The sequence below is a fragment of the Vipera berus genome (genome assembly GCF_964194415.1).
Source record: "Vipera berus genome assembly, chromosome: 7".
NCBI classification, from domain to species: Eukaryota; Metazoa; Chordata; class Lepidosauria; order Squamata; family Viperidae; genus Vipera; species Vipera berus.
Window position 1 is genome coordinate 712726 of NC_138209.1, and position 19536 is coordinate 732261.

Sequence of the window (19536 nt, forward strand, 5' to 3'; positions counted from 1 at the left end):
GCCTGGAAGACAGCGCCCATAATGTGTGTACACACACACACACACACACACACACACAAGCCCCCTCCCCATGATTCTCCTGCAGGTGGGAAGACGGGGCTTCTAAAGTGCCGCAATCCCCAAAGTGGCCTTTTGAAAAGACGGGCGATTCTTAGGCGCTTCCCAGAGTCCCGGTGGCACTCGGCCAGTTACAAATTTAAGACTACAATGAAATAGTGAAATAAAATGTCCCTTTGCCAATCGAAATGCCCCCTCCTACCCACAGGCTCTACATGCCTTTGCCCCTGGTGGGGGGGGGAGGCAAGCAGCGCCCCCCCATCTCCTGAGGGGAGCTTCGTCGTCCTGCCCGGCACGGCTGGCTCGCTGCGCGCCTGGCCGGGAAGGGGCGCTCCGAGCAGGGCGCAGCGAGCCCGGGGCTCCCCTCCTTCGGGGTCTCCCGCCAGCGTCCCCCCCTTCCCGCCCAGGGCAGGGGAGAGAGCAGCTACTCCGTCGAAAAGACGCCGCCGGGCAGGCACGGACCAGCCCTGGGCGCAGGTCACTCCGGCACAAGTCGCGGCAGGTTCGTCCCGGAGCAGGTCGAGGCCGCGCAGCCGAGCCGCGCCGGGTGCAGAAAGGAGGCGCCGCCCGGCGCCCGCCGGAGCAACCTCGGCCGCAGCCTGCTTCGCAGGGCGGCCAGGTCGGGGCACGCGGGGATCCGGAGAGCCCGGCGGCTGTGCGAAAGGGGGCCGGGGCGTCCTCCGGGAAGGGAGCGTGGCCCCAGCCGGGACCCAAAGGCTCCTCCGCCCGGCTCTCCCGCCGGCCGCGCTTCCCCGGGGGCGCCTGCCGCAGCGGCCCGTGGACGGAAGAGTCCCGGGACGGCCGACCCGACTTGGCGCCCGGCACTCCGGCGAGAGGCGAGCGGCGAGGCGTCCGGATGGCCGGGAGAGACGCCGCCAGCCCGGCTTCTGCCTGCCTCCGCCGCGGCCAGGTGACGCGCGGCCGCCCCTCGGGGAGCTTCCTCCCGCCGAGCGCCAGGAGCGGAGTCGACGGAGGCAGCGCTCCAGCCCCGGCCCGCCTCGCCCCCCGCCGCCTCCGCCGCCGCCTCCGCCCACGCCTCGAAGGGGAGGGGAGGAGGGGACGACCGCCGGCCGAGCACCGGCCGCGCCGCCTCTATATAAGCGCCGCCTGGGCTGATCCCCGCAAACTGGCGCGGAGCGCGGCGACTCCTCCTCCGACGGCGCCCTGACACGGAGCTCCCGCCCGCCCCCAGCTGGCCCGGGACCCCCCCCCGCCCGCCCGGCAGAGACGCTCCAGGCAGCCGCTCAAGTTGGACGGCGCGACCGCTGAAGCCGCTGCAGATCCTCCGCCGCTCGCGCAGCCTCCCGCGTCTCGGCTCGGGCGCCACAGCCGCGGAGCTCCCCGTCTCTGGCTCGCCGGACCCCTCCGAGCGCAGCGCCCTCCTCCCGCCCCGCTTTCGGCGGAGTTCGGCGCCGCCGCCGGCGAAGATCCGAGAGCGTCGCCTTCGGGTGGGACCCCGACTTTTGCCGCGCCCGCCGGGCTGTTTATCCGTCCGGTCCTCATCCGAGCGGAAAGGGGCGCCCGCCTCTCCGTCTGCAGAGTCTGCAGAGCCCGCTCCTCGGCGGGGGACAGCGCCCGATCCGTGCCGCGTCTCGCTCGTCTTCCCGGCGCCCCCGGCCGCCTCTGTGCCCGGAGTCGAAGCCGGCCGTCCTCCCGCCCGGCGCTTCCGACGGCCACGCTCCGTCCCCGCCGCGCAAGATGCTCTTCGCCGGCTTCGAGCTGCTTTCGGCGCTGGCCACCGCCGCCGCCTGCCTGGCCTCGCTGACGCTGCTGCTGGCCGTCTCGCAGCAACTGTGGCAGCTGCGCTGGGCCGCCACGCGCGACAAGAGCTGCAAGCTGCCCATCCCCAAGGGCACCATGGGCTTCCCGCTGGTGGGCGAGACCTTCCACTGGCTGCTGCAGGTAAGCGCGGCCGGCGCCGGAGAAGTCCCGGGCGGCGGGAGGGAGAGGCGCGGCGGGGGTGGGCCGGCCCGAGAGCCGGGCGATCCCGGCGGGGAAGGAGGCGGCGGTGTCCCCGGCTACGCCCGGCCTGAAGTTTTGCAATGCAGGAAGCGGCCGTCGGGCCCAGCCCTCCCTTCGGCGCCTCCTGCCGGCGGGGGAGTCGGCGGGCCGCAGCGGGGTGGCGGCGGCGGCTCGCCCCTTTCAGGCTGCGCCCCACAGGTAAGGCTGAGGAGCGCAGGCCGAACGCGGAACGCTCTGCTGCCTTTCGCGGCCAGCGCCGATCCCTCGGCTGGGCTTTCCCTGCCTTCCCCTCCCAGCGCGGAGCGGGATTCCCTTTCGGCCGCCCAGCTTCCGCGCGAGACCAGCGCTCCTCCCGCCGCCGCAGAACGGCCGCCCCCCACTCGGGCTTCAGCCCACGCGGTTCGTGCCAAGCGGCCACAGCCGAGAGCCTCGCTGCCTGGCGGGGAATCCCGCAGACTTTCGTTCCTCTCCTCTCCCGCCCCGCTCCGTCGCTCCTGTGCCGGGACCGCTAATTCCCCGCCCCCCCCGCCCCCCACACTCCGCCCGCGCCTGCACGGAGCACTTTCTGTCTACACGTTCGCGAGGGATTCGAATTCCTCCTTTTAGGAAGCCGAGGGAAAGCAGACAGCCCATCCTGCGGGGCGCAGGAGATGTTATCCTTGTCTCCTCTGCAGCCCCCCCTCCCTCCCCCTCCCAAGTCTGGAGGAACCCCCCCCCCGAAGTTTCCAAAGAGTTAAGCGCCGTCCCTCAATGGGACTGTTTTAAAAAGAAATTTATCAGATTTTTCTCCGGGGGCTCTCTCCCTCTTGCTCAAGGCTCCGTCCAAGCGAAAAGTCTAGGGCTAAAAATAAATAATAAAAAAACCGTATAAATTGGAGTCGGCCGAAACCTTCCCACATAAAGGTGCCCTTTGTACAAGGATGGAAATATTGCACAAATAACCCTTTATTAATGCCACTAAAAGCACTTTTAATTATATTTACGCAGATCAAGACACCGCGTCACCTGAATAGCTGAATTTCACAACTGTGCTTTTGTTTTGGGGTTTTTTTAAAGCCCTCCCCCCTCCCAATCCTAGCCCCTACCCGACCCCAAGTCTCTGCTTCTGGTAGACCCCGTGCCGGGAAAGTGGGGCGCCTCTTTGGCTTTAAAGCGTGTGTGGGGGGGAGGGCATACCCTCCTCTTTCTAGCTCCGCACATGGGGAGGGGGACCCCGCGGGAGGCCCAGGCGCCCCCTTCCCCTCGGGTTGCTTGTGGCTCCTTCTCCCACTCCCTCCCCTGGACCACGCCAGCATCTGGGAAAGCTCTTACGAGTCCCGGTCTTGGCCGCGCTTAGCCCAGGATACTTGGAGTGGGTTCACGTAGTAATAAGGACGGATCGAGGGCACGAAGGGGAGACGGAGGAGGCTGATTCAGCCCCCCCCCCTTTAGTCCTAATCTAAGAAATTGAATCCCTTCCACAGTTCCACGTGTGTGTGTGGGGGGGGTGTCTCTGGAGGCTGCCCTCCTGAGGGGTTCCCGACCAAGGCAGCCTCAGTCTTGGGGAGGGCGGTCTCCTCCCCTTCACCTGGCCACCTCTGGGTGGGAAAGGCCTTTTGTCCCCCGCCAGAGCTTCCCTTCAGCGTCTGGGAGCTGGAGAGACGCCTATCAGGTAGGCTTTAGTTGGGGTGCAGGGGGTGGTCTTGATGGCCTTAGGGGAACCCTCCTCATTCTATTGTGCCGCCATAACCGAGAAGTAATGGGGAGACTCTCTTCGTTGCCTCCGAGGCAGCAAAGCAGAAAGATTGCCCCCCCTCCGGGAGTGTCTGCAAAGGGGGCGCCCACTATTTGGACTCCGGATCCTGCCTGCCCTTCGGATCCTGAAGCCCACCCCGGCAGCGGAGGAAGCCCCCCCCCCTTCCCCGGGAATGGCGACCCAGGCTCTGCTTGGGCTCAGGCCGCCACGGGGAGCCTGCCGCCTCCAGGGATCGCTCGTTGCACTAGGAATGTCTGGTGTAACACAACACTCTGTGTGTGCGTGTGTGGTGCGCGCGCGCTCCTTCGGCATCCTAGGCTAGGTAACCAGACGCTCTTTTTGACAGCCATTAAAATCAGCCCTCTGACCCCCACCCACCCGAAGGAAGCAGCCCCCCTTTTGCCCGTTTTACACCTCGGCTGCATTCACACAATTCGTTAAACTCTTGAGTTCGCGTTCACAAAACTCTCCTCCCCCGTTCCCTGAATTTGTGCTCAAGCTAACCAACCGTCTGACCCGGGGTTCCCGCCACTCAGAAGCCACCTCGCTGCCTTTGGATCGGGGCTAGCGCGGGGTGAACCTTTGCGCCCTTCTTTGGCTTTCCGGCAGCTTTGGCGGGGCGGGGGCGGGGGGGGCTAAAACTGGCAGCAACGCCCCCTCCCAGCAGCAGGAACCCAAGCCCCAATCACGGAAGGTGACCGTCCCGCGCCTGTCCGTTGCCGGCGTCTTTTGGCGAGGCGGGAGGGCCCAAGAGATCCGATCCCCCCAAAGTCGCGAACAGAAGCCCCGCTTTCCACGCGCCAGACTTGACACCCGCGGCCAGGTCTTCCCCTTTCCTTTCCCGCACAGCTTCGCCTTTTGGACACCCCGTGCGTCCGTGTGCGTGTGAACAGATGGAAGTGGGCGACAGATTTTTATTTATTTATTTTAATTCCATTTATATCCCGCCCTTCTCCGAAGACTCAGGGCGGCTTACAAGCTTAGCAGTAGCCTTCATTCTATGTATATGCCTGCTTGTTAGGGCTTTCACACACCCCCCCAAGCGGCATTATTACAAGGTCAGCTTCTTGCCTTCTTGCTGAGCGCGCAAAGAAGGCTGCGGCGGGAGGGGGGGCGCGCTTGGGCTGGAGTCCCGTCGCCGCAGCAGCCTTTTGCAGCCGCCGCGGGGCTCCCGTCCCGCTCTCCGTCCTCCGGGGGAAGACCGCGGCTTCAGGATCCCCAGCCGGGGGGTCGGGAAAGGCGGACTGGAGACTGCCGGATCCCTCCCGGGCTCGGCGCCCACTTCCCCGGCTCTGGGCTGCAGCGGAAACGGGGGCTGGGGGTGGGGGAAGCGGGTGAGAGCTCCTGGGAGCTGCCAGGCTGAGCGGCCGCGCCTCCTCTTGCAGGGCCCCGGGTTCCAGTCCTCGCGGCGGGAGAGATACGGCAACGTCTTCAAGACCCATCTGCTGGGCCGCCCGCTGATCCGCGTGACGGGCGCCGAGAACGTGCGCAAGATCCTGATGGGCGAGCACAGCCTGGTCAGCACCGAGTGGCCGCGCAGCACCCGCCTGCTCCTGGGCCCCAACACCGTGGCCAACTCCATCGGCGACGTCCACCGGCACAAGCGGAAGGTAAGGGCTGCGCGCGGGCCTCTGAGCGTTCGCAGAGCGCCTGGCGGGAGGTCTCGGCAAGGGCGGCGGGACGGGGTGGGACGGGGGGGGGGTCGCCGGGTCTTCTTCCCGGCCGGGTCTGGGCGCTGCAAGGCTGCGCCCTTGAGGACGTGAAAGCCGCGGTGCGGCTGGGGGGGGGGCGGAGGGGCTGGACTGACCGGGGAGTCCTTTACTCCGCTCCGGGGACCCTGGAGGCGTGGGAACCGGCCGAGGAGGATGGGCGTCGGGGTCCCGTGCCTCGGGGGCTCCTGGGGGAGGGCAGGGAGGCTGCCTTGCCGAGTCCTTCCCTCCGGGGATGCGGGGTGTGTGTGTGTGGAGCTTTGCTGCAAGCTGCGCCCGCCCAGCGTCTGGTTAGAGTCGGTCTCGCCGGCGGCACGCGCGGAGGTTGAACTCTGCTTACCCGGCGGGCGCCCCGACGCGGCCCGCTTCAAAGGCCAACGGCGCTTCCCTCGTGTTTGTGTGTGTGTGTGTGTGTGTGGGGGGGGGGGAGTTCCGACTGGCGGGGCTGCGCAAGGGCCGGAGCGGGGCTGCCCTGCCTGCTCGCGACTCGCTCGCCCTGCTGGCGGCTGGAGGAGCGACTCCCGCTGGGCTGGAAGGGGGGGCGTCTTTGCTAGAGGAGTGTAAACCGCGGGGTGGTCGCGCCGTTCCGGGAGAAGGGCTCCTCCACCTCTGGAACCCCCCCCCCCGGGATCTTCCTGATCGCCCGAGAGCTTGGTCCACCTTTGCCTGCCTCTGCGCTTGGTAGGGTGGTTAACTTTACAATTTTCCTTATCCGGGAAAATGCCATTAAGCGCGCACGCACACACACACTTTTGAAACGAGTCAGTCATTCCTAGCTGATTCAGTTAAATTTCTCTCTCCCCCCACCCATGAATCAAAAGGGGATTTTGGGAAACGTGTGCATAGAGAGTGGGAGGGCTAGTGAAGGGTCAGAGAACTTTAAAAGGGAGGCAGCTGGGGGTCCTATTTAACTGCCTCCTCCATACACCCCCACACCCCCGCCTTGCATCTCCAGGAAGCAGCGGTCTGCTGATGAGGGGCAAGGGAGCTCTACTGCATGTGCAGAGTTCAGATCTTCTCTTCCAACCAACTCCTTGGCCCCTGTTCCTCCCACCCTAAATTATGAAATGGATCCTAGCCAAGAAGGATTTGTGACCTCCGTAGATTTGGAGGTTACCTCCTCCTGCCCCCATCTGCCCACCCCCTCTGAATGAGACCCTGGACGAGAGTCTGTTCTTGCCTCTTAGTGAAAGCAGAGCAGGCCAGTTGGGGGTCTGGACTGATGGTGGAGCAACTACACAAACCATGTTGCTAGGGCAGCCTTAGGGTCCTTCCTGCGCCAAGGCCTGCCTTATTCCTCACCAGCAACCTCAGGTAGGCAACCCTGGCAGTGACCCCCAGCCTTCGCCCCCTCCTCAAGAAAACCGCAGCAGCGTCTCTTGGATTCTACGCCCCCCCCCCCAGCTTCCCTGGTCCAACAACGAAGCTGGGTGAGATCAGATCAGGCCAGGAGAAAGGAAGTGGGGAAGGGGCTTTTCAGCAGGGTCTCTCACTGCGCTCTCTGGCTGGCTTCCTTTTGCCCTGCGGAGTCTGGGGTCCCACCAGGAGAGAGCGGTGGGTTTGGCTTTCTGGGGCACCCTTGAGTTGCCAGAGGCACACCTTACCTTTAATGGGGGGGGTCTTTCTTCAGTGTCTCCCCACAACAAGCACCGGGCGAGGAATCCAGCTGGTGCCGGTGGTTCTCTGTCAAAGGGAGCTGGGCAACTTCCTCCGCTTTTGCCCAGAGCGAGCCCCCCTCCCTTGCGAAGCCGGTCAGGCCCTCCCCGCTAGGTCCAGCTCCCTTCCGCAGGCAGCGGCCCAGACTGTTCTCCTTTGCAGTGGCAAATCCCATAGAGCAAAGCAGAAGCAGAAGCAGCCTCTGTGTGTGTGTGTGTGTGTGTGTGTGTGTGTGTGTGTGTGTGTGTGAGAGAGAGAGAGAGAGAGAGAGAACGAGAACGAGAGAGAGAGAGAGAGAACGAGAACGAGAGAGAAAAAATGAGAGAGGGAGAGAATGAGAGAGAATGAGAGAATGCTAGAGAGAGAAAAAGCAAGAGAGAGAGAATGAGAGAAAGAGAGAGAGAGAAGAGAGAGAGAAAGAGAAAAAAGAAAGCAAGAGAGAGAGAGAGAGAGAGAGAGAAGGAGAGAAGGAGAGAGAGGAAAGAGAGAGGGTGTGTGGGTGGGTGGGTCTTCCTTCTCCAGCACCCCCTGGCTCCAAGCCCGGCCTTTGCTCTCTGTTCCACCGAAGCCGCCTCCTTTCCTGCTGCCACGGCTGCCCCCTTGAGCAAAGATCCGGGCTCTGAATCGGATTTGCAAGACCACTCAACCATCAAGTGCAACATCCTGGGCAAAGTCGGGCCCAGCAGGAAGGGAAGGTGGTGGTGATCCTCCTCCTTCTGCAGCTGCGTGGACTCTGCTCGGGGCTCCCCTCCTTGGGGAGGGGCTGGTGCCCGGAGAGATGGGGGGGCAGGTTTGGCCCTTTTCACGAAGGGGCCCAGTCCGGCCAGGGAGAGACGGCGCTCTGCTCTGCCCTTCCACCCCCAAAGGAGCTTGGGATGAATTGTGTGGCTCTTCCTGTTAGGCTGAGCTGCCAGGAAGTGGGAGAGGCCTTCCTGCACCTAGGATGTGGGATCAATTCAGAACAGAGCTGGAAGGGACCTTGGAGGTCTTCTAGTCCAACCCCCTGCTCAGCCAGGAGACCCTTTACCATTGCAGACGAGTGACTGTCCAGTCTCTTCTTAAAAATCCCCAGTGATGGAGCGCCCACAACTTCTGGTGGCAGGCTGTTCCACTGGTTAATTGTTCTAATAGTGAGGAAGTTTCTCCTTGGTTCCAGGTTGCTTCTCTCCTTGATGAGTTTCCATCCGTTGCTTCTTGTCCTGCCTTCAGGGGCTTTGGAGAATAGGTGGACCCCCCTCTTCTTTGGGGCAGCCCCTGAGATACTGGAAGGCTGCTGTCATGTCACCCCCTTAATCCTTTTTGTTAGACTAGCCAAGCTCAGACCCTGCAATTGTTCATCCTGTGTTTTGGTCTCCAGGCCTTTAACCACCTTAGTTGCGCTCATATCAAGCTGGCTTGGGGGGCGTTTCGGTCCGTGCCAGCCGGACACCGGAAGGCGGCCCGTAGAATCCTTGGCGACTAACGTTCCGTTAAAAGGGAAAAGCTTACGGGACTCTCTCTGGGGTCTCCTCCGGAGACACGGCTGGTCCGTGGCCTGCGCAGAAGGCTGGTTGGGAGGCGTGCAGAAAGCAGTAGGATGGTCCACAGAACGCCACTCCCAGGCCTAGTCCTTGAATTACGACCGTTCGTTCAGCGGTGGTTCAAAGGGATGGCTTCGCTGAATGAATGCTTCTTACTCCTGGTCCTCAAAATTATGGCGTTTGCAGCATCGCTATGGTCACAGGTAGATTCAACTCCCTCGCCTGTCTCCCCCCCCCCCCATCTCAGCCACTGGGGCTGCCCTGCGCTGGGGCTGTGGCAGTGCCACTGGGGCAGGCGGGCAAGAGGGCAGAGACCAGGAGAGGGGCGGGTGGGGAGTTCAAGGGGAGGCAGCCGCTGACCTTGGGAGAGTCCTTGATTATTAGTTATGGGGACTGCAGGGTTTCCCTAATTTATTTAAATTTATTAAATTTGGTTGCCACGAGGCCATTGCTAAGTGAGGCAATCCCCATGACACCCCGCTTTACGACCGCTTCACGTAGTGATGGAAATTCTGATCCCCGGGACCGTTGTTAATTGAGCAGCTTCACCTCCCGCTTAGTGCTCTTCAAAACCCTCTGCAGGTACAGGTGGTCCTCGGTTTATGACCACAGCGGAGCCCCATATTTCTGTTGCTAAGCCAGATAACCTTAGTTAAGCGAATTTTGGTCCGTTTTACGACCTTCCTTCCCTCCGTTGTTAGGTGCATCTCTGAAGTTGTTAAGTTAGCCACACGGTCGTTAAGTGGACCTGGCTTCCTCGTAAACTTTGCTCGTCAGGAGGTCGCAAAAGGGGATCGTGTGACCCCCTCCCCTCAGGACACTGTGACCGTCGTAAATAGGAGTCGGTTGCCAAGAATTTTGGTCCACGTGACCCTGGGGGGATGCTGCAACGGTCGTAAGTTTGAAAAACGGTCCGAAGTTGCTTTTGTCAGTGCTGTTGTAACTCCAATCGGTCACTAAATGAATCGTTGTAAGTGGATCCATTTTCCCCCCAGGTGTCAGCATTTCGGTCCACCCGAATCAGGCGCGCTGGGCTAATTTAGCACCTTAGGCTCGGCTCAGCTGCTAAATCCTCGCTGGCTCCTCGGAGGGCCGGACTCAGCCCTGGGCCCCACAGGAATTGCGGCTGGGGAGTAGCTGTCTGCTGCCGTCTTATGCTGCAAGCGGTGTTGACTTTTGTTTGATGTCCCCCTCAACCACATTCGATGCCTCGTGGAGTCGGGCAGAATCGCCCACAGCCAGCGACTCGAGCGGGCGACTTGCCTGGTGCCAGTCTGGGCCGGGAAATCCGCTCTCTCTCTTTCCCCGGGGGGGGGGCCACAAAGGGCTTTTCTCTTTCTCCTTCTTCCCCCCCCCCAACCCCAGCAGAAAAAGCTGAGCACAAACGAGGCTCGGAGGCCTCCGGCAAAGGCTCGGGGCAGCGCATACCTGGCGCGCTCGGCACATCCGGCGGGCCAGACAGCAGCCCAGCAAGAGAGGGAAAGCCGGGGAAATATCCGGTTTTCATTCCAGGCTGGGGGGGGGAGTCGGAGCTGTCCTGTCTCTACCTGGGATGAACTTGTTAGCCATGGGGGGGTGGGGGGGCGCACCGAGGCCCCCCTTTGCTTGCCACGCTCCTCCTTTCACTTGAGAATGTTGGGGGGTCCCCCCCCAAGCAGAAAGAGGTGAAGTGATTTGATGTCTGTGGAGGGACCCTTTGAGCAACTGGGCTTCTGAGGAAGGGGAGTCCAGCCTCTGCTGCCCCTCCCCTCTCCTCCCCTCCCCTCCTCTCTGTGTAAACCAGCTCCCTTCTAGCCCTGATGATGTTACCTAGTTGGGTCATGAAATGTCTGCAAGGAAACAACCCAGCTCAGAGAGCATCAAGGACCCCTCAATTCCTCCTCCTCCTTCCTTCTCCCTCCCTCCCTCCCTCTCTCCCTCCCTCCCTCCCTCCCTCTCTCTCTCTCTCTCTGTGTGTGTGTGTGTGTGTGTGTGTGTGTGTCTGTCCTTCTTTGAGTGCTGCTCCTGCTGTGCCACATTTGGGCTGCCAGATGCAAAAGGAGTGAGGCCACCCGTTGGCAGCCGCTGCAGGTGGCACTGGTGGGCATGCCATCCGGACTTGCTGGTGGCTCCATTCCTTCCCTGCCAGGATGGCAGAGGCAAACCCTGCCAGATTTTCCTCTTTTGCACCCAGACCGCCCTCCCTCCCTCCCGCCCGCCCCTCCCCGCCCAGTCAGGAGGCAAATTCCCCCAGCCAAGTCCAACATGTGGAAGAGGCATCGAGAAGCAGCAGCTAGGAAAAGTCGCGAGGGATCTTCCGGCTTGGAGGAGGATTTTCTCAGCATAATACTAAAATGGAGTCCCAAAATGCAGGCGCGCACACCGCTTACTTTTTAAACGTTTGAATTGTGGGTCTCAATTAGCAAACAATTGCAATTAGGAAGCCAGCTAGGAAGCTCCTCTGTTCGCCCTTCTGCCACCCGCTGTCTGCCTCAGAGATGGTCCTGGGTGCAAATGCCTGAGGTGCTGTGTGGGAATCTGGGCACGAGGGCACCTTCTCGCCCTTCCTGTGCCTCTCAGATCGCGAGGTCTAGCCCCTAGGAGAGTGAAGTGCCTTGGACACCCCTGAGTGTGTGTGTGTGGAGGGGGGGCTGATGCTGTGGCTGTTTCCTCCCCCTAGTGAGGCTGGTATCAGGGCAAGGAACTGCGCAAGTGTAAAAAGCTGGCCAGCCTGGCGAGTTAAGTCGGACTTAAGTCGACGCAGCCCGCGAGAGGGTCCCCTCCTGCCCCCCCCACGCCTGCCCGTGGGTCTCTCCCCGTTTCCCGCAGCGGAGCCCGGTCCCCCTCGGGGCGCGGCGCTTGGGGAAGCGGGCGGCGAGCGGGAGGCGCTTCTGGGGGATCGCGCGCTGCCTCCGGCTGGGCCGCCGTGGAGCGCAGGGGGGGCTCGCTAGGGGGCGTCAGCCGCCGCTCGGCCGCGGGATTCCTTTCGGGGAAGCCCGGGCGGAGAGAAGGGGGGAGGGCCGCCGGCCTTGCGCGAGTCGGGCGGGCAGCTCGGGGGCCTCCTTGGTCGCCCCTTCCAGGAAGCCTCGGATCCCGCCTGCCCGCCGCTCGGCTCCGGCCCCGTCCCGGTCCCGACCCAGCCGGGCGTCAGCCTGAGAACGAGAGGACGGCCCGTCCCGTGCAGCTCGGTCCGGGCTTCGCAGCTGCCGCTCCGCCGTCCCGCGCCAGGGCCGGCCTCGGCTGGGCTTCCGCGCCGCAGCGAAAGCGCCTGAGCTGGGCTCCCTCCTCCGGGCGCCCCTTCCCGCCCCGGAGCTTGGCTCCCGAGAAAGCCGGGCGCCCCCCCCCCGCCGGCCCAGGAGGATGGCGCCCAGCCCTGTGCTGAGCGTGGCGGCGGAGGTTCTCGAGGAGCGGACCTCAGCCTGGCCCCCCCGGCCCCCCCCCGGCCTGCACGCGAGAGTTGGCAGCCACGGGAAAGCAGCCCTCTGTGCATGGGCAGAGGCTGCTTCCCCTCCCCTCCAAGGTTGTAAAACTGTGTTCTGGGCCAGGGAAACGGTGGCCGGGCTCAGATCGGTCAGCCCACCGTCCTAAGGAACCGCCCTCCCCCCCCCGCGATCTTTGCAGCTTCGCTCCTGCTGCTTTTCTGCAGAGGCGAAGAAGACCCGAGGGGGGCACCCGATCTGCTCCCCCGGACCTGCCCCTCCTCTTGCTGGCTTGTTCGAAGGCGGCCTGGGCAGCCGTGCCCCCAACCCCCCCAGCGGAAGGCGCCTCCATCGGAAAGGCAGGGCAGCGTCCAGGAAACTAGCATTTTGCACACCGGTCCCCCCCACCCTGTGTAATTCCCACATTTACAGCTTGGAAGGTCCCCCCCCCCCCGGGAGCCCCTGCTCGCTGGGTCGGTCGGTCTGCCTTCCCCGCAGGAGCGCAGGGCTCCCTCCCCGAATCCAGACCCCCCCCCCCAGCCCTTCCTGGACAGGAGCCGGATGCCGGCAAAGTCGGCGCGGCCCGCCTGACCTCCACCTTGGCGCGTGTGCTCCCCCGCTGTGGGAGCCGGAGGGCGGGGGCTCCGGCTCTGCACGTGTAAGTTAATCAAAAGTAAGCAAACGATCTTTTTTTTCCCGCCCGGCCCCTGGGAGGAGGAGGGGGAGGCCGGCAGGGCAGGCCGTCAGCCCAGAGGCTCGCCTTGGCAGGCGGCAGCCGCCCCAGCCCGCCCGGCTGCTCCGAGGCTCCCCCCACCCCAGCCCGGCCGTTTGCCTTGGCAGAGGCGGCGGCGGCGGCGCGAGGCAGGGCGGTGCACGCGGGAGGCCAGATGTTGCCCGGGCCCTCGCAGGGGATGGAGGCCCAGGCGGTGGGCAAGCTGGTCCTCCCCAGAAACAGCTGGTCGCCCTAAGCAGCCCTTGCCCGTCCTGGTCGATCCAGGGAAGGCGTGCAAGGGACGGCCATTGGCCCTGAGGACCAGCTGGGTGCCCTGATCCAGAACCTGCCACAGAAGCTTTGTCAGGGTCCTTGGTTGCGCCCTGAGCTTGGGGGTCTCGTTATCCACTACTGCACTGATGCTGTTACCCGGCTGGGTAAGGAAACGTCTGCAAGGAAGGGAACAGCCAAATTCAGAGAGCACCAAGGATTCCACCGTCCTTTTTCTCCTCCCCCTCCCCCTCCTCTTCTGATACACGTGATCATAGAAAGAATAAGAGTTGGAAGGGACCCTGGAGGTCCTCCATCCCAACCTTCCCAAGCAGGAGACCCCCTATCGTTCCAGACAAATGGTTGTCCAATTTCTCCTTAAAAGCCTCCAAAACCTCTGGAGGCAAGTTGTTCCACTGGTTAATTCTTCTCACTTTGCTTTTCCCCTCTGGGCCTTGATGGGGCGGGGTGACCCTGCAGGAGTTGGGGCCATCCAGGAACCGTCAGATGGCTTCTGAACGATGAGCAGGAAACCTCTTCCTCCTTAACCCCAGTCCTCTCTCTCCTGTCGGCATTTCAGGTCTTCTCAAAAATATTCAACCACGAAGCTCTGGAGAGTTACCTGCCCAAAATTCAGCTGGTGATCCAAGATACCCTGAGGGCCTGGGGCAGGAACCCCGAGCCCATCAACGTCTACCACGAAGCCCAGAAGCTCACCTTCCACATGGCCATTCGTGTCCTCCTGGGATTCCAGATCCCAGAGGAGGACCTCAGCCAGATGTTTGAAGTCTACCAGCAATTTGTGGAGAATGTCTTCTCCTTACCTGTGGACCTGCCGTTCAGCGGCTACCGTAAGGTGAGTCGTGGCTCCACCAGGGAGGAAGCAGAAACCTCGATGCTTTGCCTGGGATGGACCATCTCATGGTGTTGTCAAAAAGAAGGAAGGGCAGGGCAAGTCTCTCCCTGCCCCCAAACCCCACAGGACAGGGGCACAAGCCTGGTAAAAGGCAGCATCCTTGAAGCATCTCCTGATGGATCCAGGTTGGAGGAAATTGGGTGGGGTCTTTTGCTTCTTGGACTTTAGATCAGAGGTCCCCAACCGTGGCAACTTCAAGACTTGTGGACTTCACGTCCCAGAATTCTGGGAGTTGAAGTCCACAAGTCTTCCAGTGGCCAAGGTTGGAGACCCCTAGTTTAGATGCTTTAGGGCAGGGGTGCCCAACCTTGGTAGCTTCAAGACTTGTGGACTTCGACTCCCAGAATTCTGGGAGTCGAAGTCCACGAGTCTTAAAACTGCCGAGGTTGAACTGGGGAGGGGGGGAATTCCGGGAAGTCGGCAAGTCTTAAAAGTTGCCATGATTGGACAGCCCCCCCCCAGTTTTAGAGGGTTCAAACATCAACCCAAGTGGAGTGGGGGAGGGGTAGGAGAAGGAGACTGCCTGGGAAATGACGCGGTCCTGGATGATGTCCTTTTTCTAGGGGATTCGAGCCAGGGAGGTTTTGCAGAAAAGCTTAGAAAAAGCCATCCGAGAAAAGCTGCAGAATTCCCAAGGGAAGGACTATTTGGACGCCCTGGACCTGCTGATAGAGAGCGGAAAAGAACATGGCAAAGAGCTAACTATGCAGGAGCTGAAGGTAAGAATCCCTGACCCAGACAGGTAGCAGGTGCCACTTCTCTCCGTGGCCACCGGGGGTGCTAGACTCCCCTTTTCCGCTCAGCTCTCGGCCTGAACGAGGTTGTGTCTGGCTGCATCTCAGCAGAGGGGAAGGGAGATGGAAGGGGCCCTGGAGGTCTTCTAGTCCAGCCCCCTGCTCAAGCAGGAGTAGAATTTCAGACAGTCTCTTCTTAAAAACCTCCAGTGTTGGAGCACCCACAACTTCTGGTGGCAAGCTGTTCCACTGATTAATGGTCCTCGCTGTCGGGAAGGTTTTCCTTAATTCCTGGTTGCTGGGTTGGTTTCCGACCCTTGTTTCTTGTCCTGCCTTCTAATGCTTTGGAGAACAGGTGGACCCCCTCCTCTTCTTTGGGGCAACCCCTCAAACACTGGAACGATGGAGGGCGGGGAAACGAAAGAGCAGGGGGTCTTCCAACTTGGCCCTTGTGTGACTTGTGGACTTCAACTCCCAGAATTCCTCAGCCAGGCACGCTAGCTGAGGAATTCTGGGAGTTGAAGTCCACTCCTCTTAAATTCTATATCAAGGGTCTTCAAACTTGGCCCTTTGATGACTTGTGGACTTCAACTCCCAGAATTCCTCAGCCAGGCACGCTGGCTGAGGAATTCTGGGAGTTGAAGTCCACTCCTCTTAAAGTCTGTATCAGGGGTCTTCCTTAATTCCCGGTTGCTGGGTTAGTTTCCAATCCTTGTTTCTTGTCCTGCCTTCTGATGCTTTGGAGAACAGGTGGACCCCCTCCTTTTCTTTGGGGCAGCCCCTCTAACACTGGAACGATGGAGGACGGGGAAACGAAAGAGCAGGGGTCTTCCAACTTGGCCCATTTGTGACTTGTGGACTTCAACTCCCAGAATTCCTCAGCCAGCTGGCTGAGGAATTCTGAGAGTTGAAGTCTGCAAGTCATAAAAGGGCCAAGTTGGAAGACCCCTGCAACAGAGGGTGGGAGAGTTGTCAGGGGCCAATAATCCCAGCTAAAATGAAACTGTAAACATCGTAGTGTAACCTCGGTAGGATAACTGAGGAAAGCGCAGACCAGCTTAGCTTCAGTTGCCAGGCCCACTTAAGCTGCCAGAAAGACGGCCGCTGGCATCTCGCCAGCCTTGCCCTCCAGAAGCTCAGCCCATCGGCCCTGGCTGACGCAGCCTCTCTTTGCCCTAGGATGGCACCCTGGAGCTGATCTTCGCCGCCTATGCCACCACAGCCAGTGCCAGCACCTCTCTGATTATGCAGCTGCTGAAGCATCCGGGGGTGCTGGAGAAGCTCCGCGAAGAGTTGAGGAACGTGGGGCTCCTGCACAACGGCTGCCTCTGCGAGGGGGCGCTTCAGCTGGAGACCATCCACAGCCTCCACTACCTGGACTGCGTCATCAAGGAGGTGCTCCGGCTTTTCACCCCCATTTCGGGGGGGTACCGGACGGTGCTGCAGACCTTTGAGCTGGATGTGAGTAAGGGGACCGTGCCTGAAGCCCCCTAGGTTAGTGTTTCTCAACCGTGGATGCTCTAAGAAGCAGGGTCCCAGAATTCCCCAGCCAGCAAAGAATTCTGGGAGTTGAAGTCCACCCCTCTTAAAGCGGCGAAGGTTGAGAAACGCTGTCCTAGGTAGACATGAATTGGGGGAAAGAGTCTCCAGGACGGAAGTGGGGGGGCACCCCGTGATCCCCCTAAAGCCCCTTGAAATTGCAGTGCTGAAATTGGGTGCGAAAGGACCAATGCTCTGGGGAAAAAGGTTCCTTTCAGAGGAATAATAGGAGCAGGGGGTCTTGGAGAGTTTGGAGAGACGGAACTGACGTGTCTTCTAAACGGCTCCCTCTCTTTGCCCACCACCAACCCAAAGCTTTGACAACTCTAGAAGCCAGCAGAAGGTCTGAAGGCCAAACTATTGAACCTGCCCCTCCCCCTTCCGAAAGTGGCGGTGTGGGTTACAACATCTGTGTCCGGTGCAAGACGTCAGGAACCAGGAGAGGGATCGAAAGCACTGCGGGTTTATTCCATGCTACGTAGACACAAGAATCTGAACTACTAACGGTCAAGGCGAATTAGTGCCAAAGAAGACTCAATGGACTTCAAGGGGGGGCTGGAGTTAGGTCACTTATGGGGGCGTAGAGACTCCAGACTGATGGTGTGTTTGACCGACCCCCCCACTCAGCCTGGTCATCTCCTACAGCCGGGGTCTCCAAACATGGCGGCTTTAAGACTTGTGGACTTCAACTCCCAGAATTCCTGGCTGAGGAATTCTGGGAGTTGAAGTCCACAAATCTTAAAGTTACCAGGAGACCCCTGCTCTATATAACAATGAAAATGATTCACTGAACGGAAGCAGAGATGAATTGCTTGAAAATTATCTTTTAAACACCCTGTAAACATACAGAGCAGCGATGTTCTTATGTGTTGTGGGAAGAGCCCCTTTTATTTTGGGCCCAAGGGCGGCTGCCTCAACTCTTGAAGACCCTCCCCAAAGACTAACCTTGGAGGTGGACTTAGAAGGGCCTCTTTTGAAAGGCTGAGCTCTCGGAGGCATGACATCTGGGGGCTGCAGGTGCACCGCTGTGGAAGCCAATCGTCCAGATGTGGATAAGAGAAATGAGGGTGAGAGTCAGATGTTGGGATGACATCTGGATGACTCACGATGGAATTTCCAAGGAGCAAAACCAATTTCACGGCTTGGCTGTTGCAGTCTGCAGAGCTCCTCCAGGATGGAGGGCTGGTTTGGTTCCCTTCTGAATGGGGCCAGCAGACGGGAGATGTGGAGGGGTGGATGTCTTCTTGACAAAGCAGACTGCTTGTACATATACAGTGAGCAAAACCACTCCCTTCTAGCACTGATGATGTTATCTAGTTGGGTAATGAAATGTCTTTGAGAAAAGAACTAAGTTCAGAGAGGACCCCCACAGTCCTTCTCCTCCTCAAACCTGACTCCTTTCTAGCACTGACGATGTTCCCTAGTTGGGTCATGAAACGTCCGATGGTATGTGCGCGTGGGATATCTCGGATTTTCTAGGACTTGGGTTCACCCCCAAGAGACTCACAGCAGAGTAGGTCTGATGCCTCTTGAACACCGTGAGGGCTCTTCGCCTCTCTGTGTCCCTCTGAAAATCTGTCTCATTCGTCTGCAGGGCTTCCAAATCCCCAAGGGGTGGAGCATCATGTACAGCATCCGGGACACGCACGACACGGCTCCCGTCTTCAAAGAAGTGGACGTGTTTGACCCCGATCGCTTTGGGCAGGACCGCAGCGAAGACAAAGACGGCCGGTTCCACTACCTGCCCTTTGGCGGAGGGGTACGGACCTGTCTCGGCAAACACCTGGCCAAGCTGTTCCTCAAGGTGCTGGCCATCGAGTTGGCCAGCACGAGCCGTTTTGAACTGGCCACCCGGACTTTCCCCCAGGTGACTCTGGTGCCCGTGGTCCACCCGGTCGACGGGCTGAAGGTCAAATTTTTTGGACTCGATTCAAATCAGAACGAAATCTTGACAGAGAGAGAGGCGATGCTGGGGGCCACCGTGTAGGCTGAAGGCTTCTCTTGGCTGGCCAGGTTGAAGAGACCAGAATGGAAGGTGGGGAGGCAACAGCTCAACCCACCCCTGATGTTGGGAGAAGGACCAACCTTGGTGGACACATCTGGCAAAGCCTTCTCCAGGGAATATGCCAAAAACTGCAGGGGTGTTTTACTGGTGTGTGTGTGTGTGTGTGTGTGTGTGTGTGTGTGAGCAGGCGGCCTCTCCTAGATGGCTTCTGTCTGGTTTTGTCTGAACACCTGCCAGAAGTGAATTGTGTTGACCGTAATCAGTGTATGTATGTGTGTACAGTATATACACTTACTTTCAAGAGGGAATCGGGCAGTGTCAGCCCACCGTCCTCGGGAACTCTTTCCGTCTTTGCTGTCCCAAATGGCCTAGGGGGCGGGGGGGTGCTTGGCGTGGGAGGACCCCCTCCCCCCCCCGCAGCCACGCTCGGGGACAGGGACAACGACCCCCAGGAGGAAGATGGCCCACAGTTTTGGCAGGGCAGAAGATGCAGCCCAGGGATCACCAGGCAAAGCTCGGAGATGTGCCCTGGAGTCCGCCCAGCCGCCATAGTTTCTCTTTCTTCTGAAGTGGCCCAAAGGCAAGTTTTTCCTTAGCCTGGTTAGAAAAACGAAGGCGGGAGGATTAGGCTGTGGATCCCGAGCTTCTCTGCCTGAGAAAGCTCTTGGGTGGTCTTGTCGGTGGCCCCCAGTTCGAGAGCCAGCCCCATCTTCCTGAGCAGACCATGCCTGGGCCATGAACCGAGGAGGTCATTTTAGGGCCGTCAGTTGCTGCTTTCTTGCTTCCCTTGTGTCCCTGCAAGGGCCCCCCGCAACCCCAGTGCCCTCTGAGCCAGGCCTCGGGCTTCCTGGCCAGAGAGATCTGGCAGCCTTCTTGGGGGTCTTCTCAAGCCCAAGGCCGGAAGCTGTTCCTTTGCCAGAATTGGCTCCAGAAGATACTCGACGAGGGCATTTTATATCTAGCTATCTCTCTCTCGGAGAAGTCCTGGGCAGTCTCTGAGCTGGGTTGTTTTCTTGCGGACGTTTCATTACCAAACTAGGTAACATCATCAGTGCTAGTAGGGGGCACTCATCAGCAAACCCCACCTTTTACTGATGATGTTTCCTAGTTTGGGTCATGAAACGTCTGCAAGAAAACAATCAAGTTCAGAGAGCACCAAGCACCCTATAGTCCTCCTCCTCCTCCTCCTCCTCCTCCTCCTCTCTGCAAACTCCACTCCCTTGTAGCGCTGATGATGTTCCCTAGTTGGGTCATGAAACGTCTGCAAGAAAACAATCAAGTTCAGAGAGCACCAAGCACCCTATAGTCCTCCTCCTCCTCCTC

The 19536-nt window shown here is 60.3% G+C and overlaps 1 protein-coding gene across 2 annotated transcripts; it reads left to right on the plus strand.

Annotated features, from left to right (window-relative positions):
- Positions 1-1755: 1755 nt before the first annotated feature.
- Positions 1756-18195, plus strand: CYP26B1 (cytochrome P450 family 26 subfamily B member 1; the record flags this gene model as incomplete). Of its 2 annotated transcripts, XM_081332415.1 has the most annotated exons (6): positions 1756-1959; positions 5140-5364; positions 13600-13875; positions 14499-14654; positions 15849-16130; positions 17803-18195. In XM_081332415.1, the coding sequence occupies 6 exons, from the start codon at positions 1756-1758 to the stop codon at positions 18193-18195; spliced, it is 1536 nt and encodes a 511-aa protein (XP_081188541.1). The 2 variants fall into 2 exon arrangements, with proteins under 2 accessions (XP_081188541.1, XP_081188542.1); XM_081332416.1 differs by lacking the exon at positions 5140-5364.
- Positions 18196-19536: the final 1341 nt, after the last annotated feature.